Raw genomic sequence first — 17,760 nt, 5'->3', positions numbered from 1 at the left:
TTGGCTACTGCTTACTGTCACTCATATTGTCTTACTAGAGAACCTACTGAAGAAATACAGTTGTTGATGGGTAAAACACTGATGTTAACTGAGCTTGATTATAAATTTATTAGCCTATTCTGGATGTGATAAAAAGTTTGTATGAAATTACTATTTACAATTAATTTCTTAGATATATGAATGGGTCCCACCTACTAAATTTTGAACAAAATGCAAATGAACCTTTTCTTGATAGTAAATTTACGTTTGTAATGTTTTCCATTTTATAAGGTATATCATAAGGACCTGCCTGAAGAAATTAACAAGAAAGTGAATGTTATAATTAGAAATTCTACAAAAACTATGCTTTTCTCTTTGGTTAGGTTCACCTTATGATAAATCTAGAAAAGAAACATCCTCATTTTCAGAGCAATCCTGTATCTAAAGTGTTATTTTAAGCTAATTGTTATTAGCTGCGGTGGTGCAGCGGTTAGCGTTGTCGACTCACAGTAGGAGGTTCTCCCGTTCGATTCTCGGCTGGAGCACCTTCTGTGTGGAGTCTGCATGTCCTCCCCATGGTCGAGTGATGTTAAAGACATGCAGGTAGGTGTGTGCGTGAATGGGTGTGCCTTCTTTGAAGGTTGGGCATCGGGCTGGCAACTCGGCACCGTAAAAAATTCACTGCCAATCATTAGTGGACTGGAGTTCCACTGTGGTGACCCCTAACTGGGAAAAGACAGTTATTAATCTAAGCAAACTGATAAAGCTTTATCTTATGGATGTACATGATTGCACTTCTTTTGAAGAGCTTTGTGTAATGGTATAGTATAATCTGCTTTACTGTACTCTCAATCATTTCTAGAGACGTTCTACAAACTTATTCCATTTTTAAATAAACAAACTCAACAATCATATCTAAACTAGTACATAAAATTTTCTTCTTGAAATTATACATGCGTCACTGAGAGAGGAGGAGAGTGGTGAGAGGTAATGAAGCAGCAGTATACACCCAACTATTACTGCACGTGTGCTTTTCCTTTTGTTGATACAATACATCCTGCATTGAAGGGTCATGGCTGAAAAAGGTCTTCAGGCCTGCCCATCTACCTAGTTATCTTACAGTAAATAAATAAATAAGAACAGTAAATGTATGTAATTTAGATATACAGGCCTAATGAAGCATACATAGAACTGTGTACAAAAAGAATAGAGCAAGGTCATGCAAGCACTAGGTTAGGATTATTTTATTCCCTCTGTGGTGATGGTTATCTCTTTCTTATATTATACCATATTCAATAATACAAAATTAGGTAACTAACTGTAGATTTTAGATCTAGTGTTTGAAAATTAAATGTTTTTTTTTTTTATTTTTCGGTCACTAGTGCTGCATTCATCATCTGCAGTGTTGTCATGTTTTCTGATTAGCCGTGAATACAATACATTTACAAAAGCCACAAATTAATAATTTTCTCCCTGTGTGTGTCTGTGTGTGTGTGTATGTGTGTGTCTATATATATATATATATATATATATATATATATATATATATATATATATATATGTGTGTGTGTGTGTGTGTCTCTCTCTCTCTCTCTATATATATATATATATATATATATATGTCTGTGTGTGTGTGTGTGTATATATATATATATATATATATATATATATATATATATATATATATATATATATATATATATATATATATATATATATAGATATATATATATACATACATACATATATACTGAACTAGGGATTTAAATAGGCTTTGTATACATTATGCAGGCTTTGCACATGCTGTATTAGGAAAACCCAGACTTAAGAAGTGTGTTGCCATGGCAATACCATGGATGTAATACATTGATGTGAGGACACAGCAGTCAACTAATTCAAGAACTAATTAATGAATGCACATAAGGAAAACAATTTGTGGTGTTTAGCACAGTGAAAAGGAAGAAGTCATGCCTCACTCAACTGCAGAGTTATATATCCTACTCTACCACTTTCATTCAGCTTTGAATATCTGCTGAGTTTATTAAAACAAATACACACAAATCGGAAGGCACTCCTTAAACAAGTAGTGAGTCTATCATCTGCTTATGATTCAAGCTCCATTATAAAACAGAGCCTTCTATTTCTCAAAACCTGATAGAAAGACTCCAAAGAAAATAATTATCTTACTGTGAGAAAGCAAAAAATATATTCTTGGCATTGTTACTTGTAGTACTATCATTATTGCTAGCAGTATTAGTAGTATTGTTATTAGTAATATGATTGTCTTGGAGTAAATCTTTTACCGGGCTGATTACAAAGCTATGCAACATCAAAGGCAGCAAGAAGCTTGTCCTAATCAAGTACTGTCTGAATGTCTGTGGTATGACAGGATGTTACACAAACACATGCACATAGGTAAATAAACACATAGGTAAATAATTTGCTTTTCTTCCTCTTCAGTGATCAGTGTACATTTTCCTAGGTGACTCTTGAAAACACTCATTTTTATGAATAGTGTATACATACAATAGTTATTGAAAACTATGTTACAAATTTCAGTTTTACATTACAGAAAAACATTCAAACCTTGAGGAATCATGTGTTCATTCACATTACTAACCAGTAAACATTCAACATATGCTACCACGGCTTAGTCCTGTATCAGGTCTACCTTCTCCAACATGTACACTACCATTGTGCTGTCATTAACTATTCTTGCATTTTTCCTATACCGGCTATCTTATGGAGTTTTATAAATACACATTTCCCATATTATGTATAAAAGTATCTTTTACTATGACTGATCCCTGCAAATGTGTTACTGGTGAATTAGCAGCTCACCCAACCAGATGCCTGTATTATCTGTCTAGCTATCTGTTGATTCTCTGTTTAGTAATTGATATAAACACATTTCAAAACTGGGGAGATCAGTGATAATTTATGTATGTGTAACTATGCATACAGCACGTGAGACACAGCTGATTGAATGTGGATTTGACCCCAATACCCTGGGATTGAAAGTGAAATGTTCTTTTACTTTGTCTATGCAGCACTGAAATAGAGAATAAAGACATCAGATTATTTAACCTTCAGGGTCTGTGGTTTTAAATGTTTGTTTTAGTAGTTGTTTAGGGAAAGACAGCTACAAAGAAACTAGTTGCAATACAGACAATTTGTAGACCACAGAGCTTTCCTCTTACTTTCTTTCATACACTACACACACACACACACACACACACACACACACACACACACACACACACACACACACTGATCATTTGTGTAGGTACATTATTGTTCACAGAATTTTTTCTAGCCTGTCACTAAATAACATTGTACACTTTTCCATACCTTTCAGCTCTACCTCCTTACAAGGAACAGTTTACTCATTTTGAGTCTTAAAAAAATCCATGTTCCACATTGTACCACACTGTTGCACACTAAAAAGGTTTGCCACACATTGGTTGTTAAGATTTTTAAACAGATATTTATGGTAAACTGTATTGAACCATATCAGTTCATCAAAATAGCTGTTTAAAGTGTGAAGTAACAATTTAACCCGGCTATGATCTTCCTAGTTGAAGTTGCTTGTGAAATCTCCACAACTGGCCCATTTGTCTCACATTATGAGTGATACATACATACACATGGCATTACCTTGGATGAGCTTCCAATCGTACTTACTATACATATGTACATTTTGTTCAGACACATATGCATTCTGCTTATGTATTGTCACCTGGTTATATGTTCATGGCTTGTAATATTACTGTCATATTACCAGCTTACATTATTGAATATGCTTTGGTTTGGTTTTATGATAACTTAGTTTTGAATGTGTCTGGTGTAGTCTTTGGCTGAAATGAGTCCACTAACTTAACAGATATTTAAATAAATTCTTATAATTACTCTTTTTCATTTACGTTGTTTCAGTCGCTTACTGTTTAGAAATACGATTTGGAATGCTACTGTCCTATCTTGTAACAATATTTACAGTGCTTTATAAGAAATATGTATAGTTAAATAAACACTTATAACACCTTAAAATGGCTTTTGCGCACAGTGTATGGTATTAAACGGTATGCTGTTGGTGCAATCCTTGTAAACATGGAGTGCTGAGTAAACAAAGAGCTGCAATGTGAGGGGACAGTTGTCTGTTACTGAGTGGGAGACAAATTTGAAATGATCACATCATATAGATTAACAGAAAAAAGAATGCTCCTAATGATGTACCTGATATACTACACTTCTTAATATGATTTTTGAAGAGTGAGTGTTCATAAATATGGTGAGCAAGCAATCATACCTCTCAATTGTCCAGATTATCGCAGAATGTCCAGATTTTTTGCCTCATATTTTTGGTTTGTTCCTCATAAAATTTGTGGTTTTCCGGCAACTGGGATGATCAGAGTATTGAAGTCACTAAATAATAACGTACATTGAGTTTCAGACCACATCCTTCAGAAAATGCATGTCAACACAGACGCTGTCATGCTAAGAACTTTCTAAGTTTATAAGAGCAATATTTAAAATCTGTCCCTATTTTGGGGGCTTTGTTCCCCCCATTGTGTCAAGCTTTGTCCAGATTTCGAGCACTAACAGGTTGAGAGGTATGACAAGCATTTATTTCTTTGTGTAGTGTTTAGGCAATAGATTAGGGCAAATTGGCAAATAGGTTTGGTGTAATCAGCAAGGCTACGAAAGCTTCAACCTTTAAGCAAAACTGGACCAATTCTCCCCTACTATAACCATTTGCGCCAAACTTCTGTTTCAAGACCAAACTGAGGATGTATTGCATATTATCAGAATACTACAAGGTAAATTATGCATGTAATTATTCAGTATGTCCAAGGAAATCTATGACAAAGAGTCTGCTGCATGAGCGCGTGCGTGAACATAGCAGTACTAGTGCAACACTCAAAAAAGATCAAACACAGACGGCAGCCACACCGCTTCCCGGTTGTGTAAAGTAAACGTAAATTAAGCATCATTTCAATGGCAGGATATATTAAATCACTGGTCTCCAATAATATAGAAGTTGACGAGAGCACGGTGCACCGATGGATGCAACACAAAAGAAAAATGCCATTTGTCACGTAAAGTTAACGCTATGTACTAAATAAAACGCTGACTACACCTATTGTGAATGTGAAACGTTTTTGTTCAAATTACATTTACCCTTGTCTGCCCCCTCCCTTTTTTTAAATACTTAAACTTGCAGCAGTCTCAACTACTATTATCCGAATGGAAGGGTTGCACTACATGCAGAAATGTAGCCTGTGTGTGTTCTAAGAACCTGACGCCAAAATGTGAATAAAAGCTAAACGAACTCTGTTGTGGTGGGGTACCATTAACATCCATGCTACATGCAAGCGTGCAGAAACACTAATTGCAACAAGTGTTTCTAACAGATGCATGCACGTATCACCAAACTATCCTGGTTTCTTTGTATCCACGAAGGTACTAAGTGCACTGCAAACTTATAAAACTGTTACAATATGTAATAGGGTAAATGCCGGAGAAGTTCTTTTAATGGGTTTTAACTTTCCTCTCGCAGGACTCTTAAACTGTCTTGAGCTGGGGCCTCTTGATAAAACAGTCGCGCCTTGATTGTGGGGTGGGGTGCTGAAGAAATTGCTGGGGAAGTGAGTCTTTTTAAACTTCTGTTAATATTTAATGTATAGTTTAACATGTGGTTGCTGTGTTGGATCGCAACAAAAAAGGGTTACTGAAAACTAAATAATGTATGAGAAAGATGTTATTAGACTGTGGCACTTCCGTTTTGCCAGCAGGCCAGTACTGATGGATAAGGATGACACTTTCCTATTTTTTTTTCCAAACATACCAGCAATTTATTCAAGACTAATAAATACAGAGAGCTGAAAGACTAATAAATACTGAGAGGTGATTCACATAAAAATGTTCAAGCGACAGTATTATTTTAACAACGCATTTAGTATTAAAATAGAAAAAAAGTTCAATATTCGTTACAATCTTTCAAAAAAAGTTCTCACATCACTCCTTTGCCCTGAAATGTTAAGGGAACAGTCTAATTTTGTATCAGTTCCTTTCCAGTTTGTATAAATATTTGTCAATAATGCAGTTAATGACCTTATTCAAAGTCACTGGGCTCTCTCTCTCTCTCTCTCTCTCTCTCTCTATATATATATATACGCACGCACGTACGCACACACACACGCGCGCGCTTGCACCTGTTAATAGCTTTGCTATGCCAGCAAACACTTACACAAAAGCTGCTTGGAGTCCACTGGTAATATTACCACCAACAACAACAATAATAATAACAACAATAATAAACAAGAAATAATAATAATAATAATAATAATAATAATAATAATAATAATGTAGTCCAGTAATCTCAGTAATCTGTCCTACGGGAAATCTAAATCATTAACTCTTATTAAGGCATGTTTAGATAAATTTATATTTGATAATTTGAAAACCAGGCAGACAGATCCATTAAAATGCATTTTCTGGTGAGAATTCCCATGTAAATCGACCAAAGGGGGGGGGGGGGGGGTCGTAGACCAATGTTATCGTCACAACTAACTAAATACTGTATCATATTAAAAGGAGAAAATAGTCTTCGAAAAGCTCATTTTAGATGGCTTTAAGGATTGATTGCAGCTTATACCTACAATGGCAATTATTTGAAACACGCAGTTTATCCATTCACTTATCTACCGATTAAGAATAATAAAATGTAAATCTTTATAAAACATAGCTTTTATAACCCATAGCTTCCCTCAACCCCTCAAAGAAATTTTCTCCTGTTTGTACTCATATGCCTATGTATTATGCGTTTCTTTTAGTTTATTATCCCGATTTGCTTTACTGAATGTCGCCCACATATAGATGTGACCAATAAAAAAAAACATTATATGAAATTGTAATATTTAATTTAGTATAAGGGCAGGTTTTATTTTCTTGCCTGCTAACAGCAACAGTAATTGGTACCCACACCACTCTCTCATTTGGGGTAGGCACTTCAGTTAATAGAACAAAATATGTGATTTTACGTTGGTTTTAGAAATATCTGTGCAAATCATTTACAGCCTTATCTATGAAATAATACTTCACTGTATCTTCCATGTATCAGCATCCACAGTTTGCGTTTTCAAGCTATGTGTAGTTTGAAAGATGACAACCACTTGGGCTTTATGAATACTTTTGATGCCACCTCACTCTTTCTTCAGGACTGTATATGCGTTAAGCTTTTTTAATGTCTCTTCACATGGTTTCAGAACGAATTGTGTGAATGCAAGCATTAATAGCCCTCTAACTGCATATCTTGTTTGTCCTTGGACTCTAAACGATGTTTATGAAAACATACACGATATGTATACAGTGTCAGTGCTGTGCATCATGTTATAAACCAGAGACTTTTTCTTAAGCAAACATAACAATTGCAATACATTAAATGAGCTCTAGAAAACTTAGAAGAGCGAGTAGTGTAATATCTGCTTTCCAAAGTGAGGTCTATTCAACTTCTGTTTAACTATTTATTAAGCTCACTAAGCACAAGTGTCACTTTTTGTTGGTAGCATGGGAACAGTGACTGCCCCCCCACTTTTTTCCAAGAAGAAAATGAAGTAACCAAACCAAGAACAACTGGATAAGGCTGGGTCGTAGTTTTAACAGCCTAAACTACACTGCCAGAGTTCAAGCAATGTTATAATATAATATAATATAATATAATATAATATAATATAATATAATATAATATAATATTTGTTTCTTCATTTTGAAAGAATGTATCAGGAGGAAATATATGACAAAGCGGATAACTAGATGCTTATTTTTTGCAGCCAGTAAGTTATCCGAATTTCCACCCTATTACTTTTACCATAGAAACTCGGCGGTAAATGTGTAACACTTGTTAAATTTCAGACAAATTTATTGGCAATCTTAATTTTTAAGTAAGCGCAACTGGTCAGGCTAACGTTGTACAAGTGCGTCTTTTTTTTTTTTTTTTTGGTTTTCATAGTGGCTTGATGTCTTCATGTTTCTTTTGGTTCGATACTCTTTATTAAGTCCTGTATTTCTTTTGGAATGTTTCACGTATGTGCCTGTCTCGGTGGAAGAGGGACAGAATGAGCGGCTCTCTGTGCGAATTGTTATTTTTCATCAATCACTTGCAATTTGTCTAAGTGGACAGGACAGGACACCAGCAGACCTGCTGACTGGGGTCAGGGAGACAGCATAACCGTGGAGAAGAGCAAATTGCACTTGCTTAGAAGCTCACAGATCCAAATTGCTCGTTTTCTATGGGGAGGGGTAGAAGTGACATGAGGGGAATATGAAGGACTCTGACAGGTCTTAAACTGAGTGGCGCCAAAGACCAAGTCTCCAGGCTAAAAATAGAAAACTAGTGAAGACGAGTTGGCATGGACATCAACGAAAAATACGACATACGGCCAAATTGAAATGGTGAAAATTGTGCGCATGTATTTTGCCAATTATGATGAATCTGCATTCTGAATTAGGTATCTTACTTAGCCCATTGCCAGCTATGACCCCCAGATTCGGAGCTTGCTAACACAAAGGATAACAAAGTAAAGACTACCTTTGTACAATGTAAATACCGCCTTTGTTATAGTTTACATGTAGTTTTTACATTACTTGAAAACGGAACGTCTTGCAACAAATACAGGTCCAGTTGTAGGGCCCTTCTCATGCAATAATGATGACAACCTTTCGGATAGTCACGTCCATTTTCCTTCATTTTTTGTAAAGCAGCAAGAACCTTAGTTATCTAATTGTGAACGATTGTCAAACCTGAAAACTACTCGTTTTTGAATAACCAACCACGAATTTGGGGATGGAGATGCAGCGGGGAACCAAGCATAAAACAAGCGCTGTGCTGCGCGGTTTTGGTTTTCTAAAGAAAAAAATGCCCTGGTATAACTGCGTGCACGCGTGCGCGTTCACGTATCATAATAGAAACAATTTTGCAAAACATCAAACGCCAGGCGGAATCTCTAACTTGTGTAATACGACTACAGCGTGATCAGGAGAGCAACGTCAACTCCTTTTTCAGTTTATAGCAGGTATAAAATTACAGCTGCACTACTTCTGAAGAACAAAAATGAACCTACATATCTCTCAACTGTCGGTCCCTGATTGTCAACCCTCATAACAATCTTGTTTTTTTTTTAGTAAATCATTGAGGATTACAGTCAATAACGCTAGACATTAAAATTTCATACTTCTATTGTTATGTCATTTTAAGTGAATTGTTGTAATAATTTAGTATATGCCCTTGTTTTATTAGCATCTGCCCCCCCCCCCAAAAAAAAAACACTAATTTTGGCTTTGTCTCATTTCTGAGCAAAGAAGAGTTATGTGAACCCATATTAAAAGCAGTCCTTTCGATGGTGTTCACATTCGAAATAATAAAATGAATTATTTATAGTTGATAGTTCTCCTTCAGAATGTTGCTCTGTCCTTCGTAAATTTATAGAATTCTATGATGCACCTTTAAGGAACACAGTCCAAATAGTGCAATTATAGATGTGACCTACAAGTTAATATTGTCTCTTGGTTAGTCTCTTTTAAATTGTTAAGCGAAATTGCGGTACTTCAGAATGCCCTTCATATGAAGCCTCTTTGTTTCTAATTATTCTTATCTTCAGTCCCTGCTGTCAAGCAGATGAAAGCTATACTGCTGAAAGAGTACTTTTTTGTTCCGCTTATTACATTACATATTTTGGGGTTAGGAATTAATAGGCGAAATGCGAGAGTGTTCTTTAACACAAAATAATTAGGTAGGAAGCTTTCCATGTATTTCCTAGTTAATTTTGCTTGAGTTCATGATCTCTACGTGATACACCGAGGGATCCTGTAATAACAGTACAAACTCATCAACAGTTCCAATAGTGTTGTGCAGCATACGGTTAATATGGGTCAAGCATAATATTATTTTAGTTTTATAAGCAAAATATGTTTGTACACTGCTTTTAGACCAAGTACAGAGTCGACACATATTCAGGTGATTATGCTTAAATGTATGCTGCAAAGTAGTAAATGCCTGTAGGAAAGGAAGCACCACCTCACTTAATGTACAAGGTTGAAACAGCGACACCGCTGAAATGCATGTACATCTATCTATCTATCTATCTATCTATCTATCTATCTATCTAAAGCATCCATATGGTGACAGATAGATAATAGATACATAGGCAGACAGGTAGATAGATGGATAGACAGACAGACAGATGGCAATATATATAATGTACCTGACAACTTATTGAATAGTGATATATTGAAAGTCATAATACTGAATGCAAAATCCAGAAGTGTCAAAATGTTGAAACCACAATTTTGAAATCAACAGCATGAGGCCTGAGTACAAAATGCACATTTTCTGCTACAACCTTTGTGTAAAGTGTTAACTCCAGTTTCTCCGTTGCTATAGTTTGTTGGCGTTCCTTCCTCGACGTGCTAGGTGCCTTGTCAGTGTACGTCTTTTAATTGCTAGAAACGCCATGTTCATTTTGTTTCCTATATAATTACTTTTTTTAAATCAAGGTTGCAACCTCCTTGAGGTGACCTGGTGTGTTGTGGGATAAACGTGGGGCAACTTGCATACCTCTCAACTGTATAGATTTTCGCCTCACATGTTTGGTCCTTTTGTCATATACCTGTGGTTTTCTGGCAAACTAGTGACAAATCATTAACAATTGAAGCTAGAAAAGAATGACAGACATTTGAGTTTCAGATTGCATACCACTCAGGAAATTTGTGCTAATGCAAAACTACCTGTTATTCCATCAGCTTTCCAAGTGTGTAAGAGCAATATTTAAAAAAATGTCCCCATTTTTGGGGCATTTGTCCCATTTTTATTTATGGCTTTGTCCAGATTTCTTGCTCTAAGATGTTGAGAGGTATGAGTGTGTGTGTGTGTGTGTGTGTGTGTGTTCTCTGACGTAAATAAATACACATAGCAAAGTCAGTAACTAGAGCAGCTTACTGACGTTTGCAAGTAAGCAAAATAAAACCAACAACAGAAAAAATAGCATTAAGCTAACTTCTTACATCAAAGATACACTCCAGCTCCGTACTTTATTTTAAAAGCAATATACAGAAAGATTATGCTTACAAAACTAAAATGATTGTGCGCATGTTTTACCATACATCACTACTCTGCTGCACAGATAATTCAGTAATTCATCTTCGTTGTCGCCCCAGACTTAGTCTTAAGGAAATCATTACAGTAAATGTTATGTCAAATAGGTGACCACAATGCGCCGCATCCCAGAAGACATGTATGTATTTTTCACACCCGTCATTCTTGTTCCTTGTAACTAAGTATGTAACTTATTTATGCGAATGCTAACAGAGAAAGCAGTTTGTGATCAGCTGGCTTTATCAGCAGTGAGTCTACCCATATTTCAGAAACCTCTTTTAAGTCAACGTCAGCCTTGTTAATACACAGAACTAACAGATGCGCTCATGTTGGCCGTGTCTGGCAACAAAGAATTACAACAATATTTCAGTGATCCCCAGATAAGCAAAGATGTAAAGCTACACTGCTCAGTTAAGGTCAATTATTAGTTAACAATGCACCCCAATTCATATAAACTCATGCCAGATATTCTCAAAGCATGAAACTCCAGGGATAACAACTGTATTTCCGTTACTCAGGTATTAGTTGTCTGCCGTTGTTTTTTTTGTGTGTAGGCATTAACAATGCAACTTCCAGGACCCACGTATCTTGACTGTCCAGAATTTCGGAGAATGTCTAGAATTTTTCCACATATTTTTTTTTGTCTGTTCCTCATAAAATTTGCAGTTTCTGGCAAATCACCGAGGTCTGAAGTCATTGACTATATTGAGTTTTAGACTTTATACCCTTCAGAAAATGCATGCCAGCAGAAATCCTGTTATTTTACTAACTTTTTTAAATTTGTGAGAGCGATATTTAAAATCTGTCCCTATGTGGGCCATTTACACCCCCCCCCCCATCATTATTTTAGGCTTTGTCCAGATTTCTTGTGCTAAGAGGTTGAGAAGTAGGGTAATTGCTTATACTGCCTATTTGTTGTTGGTACTGTTTTACTATTACAACACATCAGCACTGATAACAATAACTGATAGTAATAATAATATTCAATAACAGTAATGAATAGGAATGATAAAAACGCATATACAAATAACGTGCATTAAAATATGCAAACCATCCCTAAGTCTGCTTGGTATAACAAGTGTGTGTGTGTGTGTGTGTGAGAGAGAGAGAGAGAGATGACATGCTTTTTAATATGTACACTATGAAGCTTTTATACCAAACCTACAGCAGGTACTGTGCAACCAACAACAAATACAAACACCGAATAGGGATACTGTAAAGCCGAATGAGTCTTAGAGCCACATGCAGTGCAGAACAGGATTTGGGTCAACTTACGTCTCTACAGTTTTAAGCAGGTGAAGAGGGGGATACGTTTCATACCTCTAAACAGGTGACAACTGGTTTGCAATGTGCATGAAATGCGAGTTTAGTTCGGGCTAACCTCAGGGTCCTGTTACTTCTAGAACCCAAGTAAGCCTGATTCTAATAATTGGAGTTGAGTAAATGTGTGTTCAGGCAAGGCCAGTGTGAATACATATGTGTTCCAGTACGAGCAGAGTGAATAGTGGATGAGAAGAGCAGGCGATGGGTTTAAGAAACATTTAAGAGCTGAGAGGCGCCTGTGCTTCGAGGTCCAAAGGCTGGGAATGGGATCCAAATGGGAAGTATCTCGGTCACAGCCTGCTCCCTCCTGTGAGACATTCTTCTGCAAACAGTTAGGATGAGCTGCTTAGGGAAACTAGTGCATCGGGCTGAGACTGCAGTCTGCAGCGGGTCCGGAGTACAAGAAGCTTTTTTGTTTTACTAAAAAGTGGCAAGAAACTCTTCTTATTGTAACACGTCAACAGACTGGCGCCAACAGCTCTTTAACGAGCATACCTCGGACGACTTAACGCTCCCCACCCCCGGTCTTACCTTTTTCATCCCAACGAAATGAGTTTATACGTACTGTCAACAGTGTATCTCGTAGTGGGTACTGAGCATATTGACACAACATGTGGGTTTAACATCAGATTCAGCCTGACACAACGTAGTCATCATGCATTTTGTATTTCCTGAAGCAGCGACCGTTGTGATGAAGTACTACAGTGACAAACAGCTAGTTAATAAACTGCCTGAGTTACTTCACCCCAGTCTTCTTCACAGAATAGGAATGAATAAATAACTCTTACAATCGGCAAACAAAAGTTGCTGGGGTGGAGGAGCGCGCGTACACACACACGCACACTGTCAAACACGAGCGCGCAGTTACGCGAACAAGATGAGAAATATATTCTCCAACTTGGCCTTAATTTGTTTTCGGCCATAACACTAATAAATACTGACTGGCAAAGATCACTACTACCCGACTGAAGATAAGCTCTGTCTGATAGTGTACACTCAGAAGACAACAAGTAAGGAAATGTGTGCACCGCGTCCGGGAGGATGCTGACCACTGTTGAAATATTCCAGCTCCGGCTCATTTCTTAGGCTCTCTTCAGCTGTATAGGGCTTTTTATGCCATTGATAAAAGTGACCCAAGAGGTTCAGATTTAAATGGGTAATAAGATATAGCCCAACCGAACTCCTCAAGCATGGCGTCAGAGAACAGTTGAGAGAGCCTTTCAGAAAAGTCCACGTTAACAAGGCTGCACTTTTTTCAGATGGAGTACTTAGCCAGATTTGTGTGTGTTAGCATTGATGTGTATGGGTCCTATGCTATAAAAAACTACTGTGCAAATTCAACTTACAGTGTAGTAGATATCAATGTGTCTCCTTCCTTGATTCAGTGCAAAGCTGATTGAAGCTTATGTACAGTAAGATATGCACGCCTTTCTTCACACAGCCCCATAGCCTGTGTGAGTATATTTGTGGATATGTCAGTGCAGGAGGAAGGTATCGGCAGTCGTTTTTTTTTTAATCGTTCGTTTTCCTTTAATATCCAGAAGAGATTTTTGGGGGGGTGCCTTCCGGGACCCACAGCTGGCCCCAACAGTCAGACACGCAGTGCCTGGGCGCTGCTTGCCAATAAACCTGGGGTACGTTCTGTCGTAATTTTTTTCTGTCATTGGCTAAATATCGGACACTGTTGACAAGTTTTCTCAGTGTTGATGCTTCCGACACCTTCTTCCTTTCTCCCTCCCTCCTTCTGATGCCTTGCCTTGGCCTGAACTGTCAGAACCCCGCCTATGAAGCTCCACAATTGGTCCGAAAAGCGTAAAATCAGCAATCAAGGGGGGCCGGGCTCATTAGCGAGGGGATCAGAGGAGGAAGGCCATGTGAGAGCTAGTCACAGTTTCCCTGAGATCACGGCGAGACCCGATCATTCCTGACAAGACCAGCCTCACCCGACCGCGATTTTAACAATATTTTGCTGACTTTGGACGCTCCTAATATCTGTGTTTGGAGCAGCTCAGTTGTTTGGCGTATTAAAGCCGTCGGAAAAACAGAGTGGGAAACGCGTTAAATTCAACGACTGCTAAGTTCTGTCGATGCACATTACAATCTGACCACTTAATTTTCTTGCATTGTTTACCATTCTCAGTAGTTGGCTGGACTGTGTTGTTTCTTCTCTGATTCTCTTGAATGCACCGATGAGAGATCCAGCATTTCCGGGGACTGCCATGGCTTACCACCCTTTCCACGCTCCCAGACCGGCTGATTTTCCAATGTCTGCCTTTCTGGCCGCTACCCAGCCGTCTTTTTTTCCTGCATTAGCACTACCTCCAGGGGCTCTGGCTAAAACCCTGCAGGACCCAACATTAACCAGTGCTGCGGAGGCTGGACTACACGTCCCGACGCTAAGCCATCATCACCAAGCGGCTCATTTGCGTTCCTTGAAAAGCTTAGAGCCTGAAGAAGAAGTGGAGGATGATCCCAAAGTTAATTTGGAAGCCAAGGAATTGTGGGACCAATTCCATAAACTAGGAACAGAGATGGTGATCACGAAGTCTGGAAGGTACGGGTTCTCACCCCTAACACTTCTGTTAAAGTAATCATGCTCTCGCTCAGTGTGTACAATGGGATGGATTTAAAAGTTGGTGATCAAGACGTCCCTTGTCCTGGTGTCAATATGGCCTTTGGTATTTGTAATGGATGGTCAAACGGTGACTGTTTCACTAAGTCACCTTCAAACACATTAAGGGTAAAAGAGGATGCAACTTATAAGTTGCCTTACAGAGCAGTCTTTTTAATAATTGCATTTATTGCTTCTGAATGTAGAAACCTTCCGTTTATACTGTGCAAAAGTCACTTGTTTGGTTTTACATTGCTTAAATCTGTGTGATGTTGCATGCGATTATGAGAGAGCAATATTTAATCTACATATTTGCTTAGTATGTTATTTATTTTGTGTTCTTAAGGCTGATGATAAGAATTCAACTGGTTGTTGTTTTGCCTGCTCTGAATTGTTTAGGTTGGAAACATCACTCGAGATCACAATATAGCTGCCTTTGCTAGATGCTAAAATAAATATGAAGTTCGTGTGTGTGTGTGTGTGGAGGGGGGGGGGGGTCCTAGGAAAACACCGCAGGGACTTTGCTGTTCTATCACTGACCAGTGACAGCTAAAGCCTTCACTTATGATGAATTTCTGAATAGAAGTTGGTCTTGTTATACAATCCTTTTGCTTGTAACTGACAAGTCTTTATACTACTCTGCTGGATTTTGACTTGTTGATGCAAAATAAAGTGGAATCGGGCAAAGCTGTAATGGTGACACAATTGTTTAGCTAACTGTTGGGTTGTTGATGAATACTTGGTAAAATTAGTTGGATGTGCATACATTAAAATAATCAGGAAACGAGTAATTAGGCCGAATGACACATACTATGGTTGTAAAGATAATCGTGCTAAAAGCTCGGCAGCTGAACATTTATTGTTAACCTTACTAACATTATAAACTCCTGGTTCTCTGTGTCTAAGTAAGACGACCTTGTACATTGTGTGTTTATATTCCTGTAGTAACAGCAGAACATTCATCCTTTGTTTCTTTTAGGAGAATGTTTCCTCCTTTTAAAGTCCGTGTAAGTGGCCTGGACAAAAAAGCCAAGTATATATTGTTAATGGATATAGTGGCTGCAGACGACTGTCGGTATAAATTCCACAATTCCCGCTGGATGGTGGCTGGCAAAGCTGACCCTGAAATGCCCAAACGGATGTACATCCACCCAGACAGCCCTGCCACTGGGGAACAGTGGATGGCTAAACCTGTTGCCTTTCATAAGCTGAAACTCACCAACAATATTTCTGACAAGCACGGATTTGTAAGTACCTCTTTAGTTTGGTTTTCTATAATTGTAAATGTAAGTGTGGTCCGTCTGATTGTTGAATCCTGGGTCTTGCCATTTGTTTGTTGTTTATTTTCTTTTTCTTCAGTTTGGTAACCGGGGTAGAGCACTGATTCAAATTGCAGTCTCGGCCCAGTCAAATGTAAATGACAGACAAGCAAGTTAACAAGAATTATTAGTACAAACAAAAAATGTGAATGTAGGAAAATAATCAGTAACAGCAGTAATAATAATAAAGTACACCGTATAAGGGACACTAGGAAGATGGTTAGAGTAAGGGGGGAAGAAGGGAGTGAAATAATGAAGGGATGGAGAAGATAAACAATGTAGAAAATATATAGCATTATTAGTGTAGGGAACTTTTCTGCATGTAAAAAGTACGTTAACCAAGTTAATGGTTTACGAGCTGACTTTCATTAAACATATTGTTCTGTTTTGTTGAACTGGTATTTCACAATTGTATGAAAATGGCGATGATGTAAGAAATGACACCTAGAGTAGATCTTGGGTTGTGAACTTTGAAGCTCCATACCCTCAGTGCTTGCACACCTTTTTTAAACACAGTTTTCACACACTGAATAAATATAGTGTCCCTCGCAGGTGATTTATTTTAGCGTCTTTTAATCGTTTGGTGTGTTAAAATCCCAGGAACCCAGCCTTCCCATGTTTTGAACCCGATGTTAATCAGCAACGTTTCTTTATTTGACCAAATCGTTTTCCAACAACATTACCAACATTTATTTATTTATCTAGTTTGTAATACAGCAAGTCAGCCGGTGACGTAGTATAACATGTTTTGGAGCTGAAGACTGGCATATGTGTTATGCATAGTCATACTTATCAGTCAGCATCGAAGTAAAATACTTAACATGAATAACTTTTGAGTGTCAGACTATTCAGTCCTAGTACTGTTGTAGTGCAACGGAAACTAGTTACTTCTGCCGGAATTTAGAAGGCATACAATCGTTAAACTAAGCCTGTGCTCCTGATAGCAAGCTGTTACGTGTGTGTTCTTAGCTCTGCATCCCCATGTAACAAGCTCGTGACTAAAAATGGTCCTAGTGGTTTGGTGTAGTTCATCTTCCTTCTAAATAAATAAATACGTATACCAGTTGACCCACAGCTCAATACAAGATAGAGACCAGTGTCCCTAAACCAGCACACCTAAAGTGACGATGACAATTATGTTTAGGATGGTGCTCATTTAAGTACTTATCCAGGAAGAGTCTTGGCGTCTCTCCGGGTCACTTGCCATTCTTGGTGGGTGGACGAGAGCTGTAAGAAAATGCCGTACTATTTTAGTGAAGTCCTGTCATGCCTTGGGTTGCTTGCATTGTCCTTTGTGAGTGATTAGTGGGAGCTGGCGACAGTGATCTGGGCCCGGTAGGAATTGCTTTAGGCTAAAACCCCAAGTCAAAGGAAAAGAG

The 17,760-nt window shown here is 37.9% G+C and overlaps 1 protein-coding gene across 2 annotated transcripts in view; it reads left to right on the top strand.

Moving 5' to 3' along the window:
• Positions 1 to 17,760, top strand: part of TBX2 (T-box transcription factor 2) — a 39,962-nt gene that overhangs the window by 4,710 nt on the left and 17,492 nt on the right. The window contains exons 1-2 of one of the 2 annotated variants that reach the window (XM_044054543.1): positions 14,052 to 15,005; positions 16,042 to 16,309. In XM_044054543.1, coding sequence (XP_043910478.1) covers positions 14,641 to 15,005; positions 16,042 to 16,309 — 633 coding nt within the window. In that variant the 5' untranslated portion in view covers positions 14,052 to 14,640. Of the gene's footprint in view, positions 1 to 14,051; positions 15,006 to 16,041; positions 16,310 to 17,760 lie in introns of those variants that run through there. The other variant, XM_044054544.1, reaches the window with a different exon arrangement.

The sequence above is a fragment of the Protopterus annectens genome, chromosome 13.part0, assembly GCF_019279795.1.
Source record: "Protopterus annectens isolate FY-2018-M chromosome 13.part0, PAN1.0, whole genome shotgun sequence".
Taxonomy (NCBI): domain Eukaryota; kingdom Metazoa; phylum Chordata; order Ceratodontiformes; family Protopteridae; genus Protopterus; species Protopterus annectens.
The sequence above is the reverse complement of the archived record's forward strand: the minus strand, read 5'-3'. Positions and strand labels throughout refer to the sequence as shown.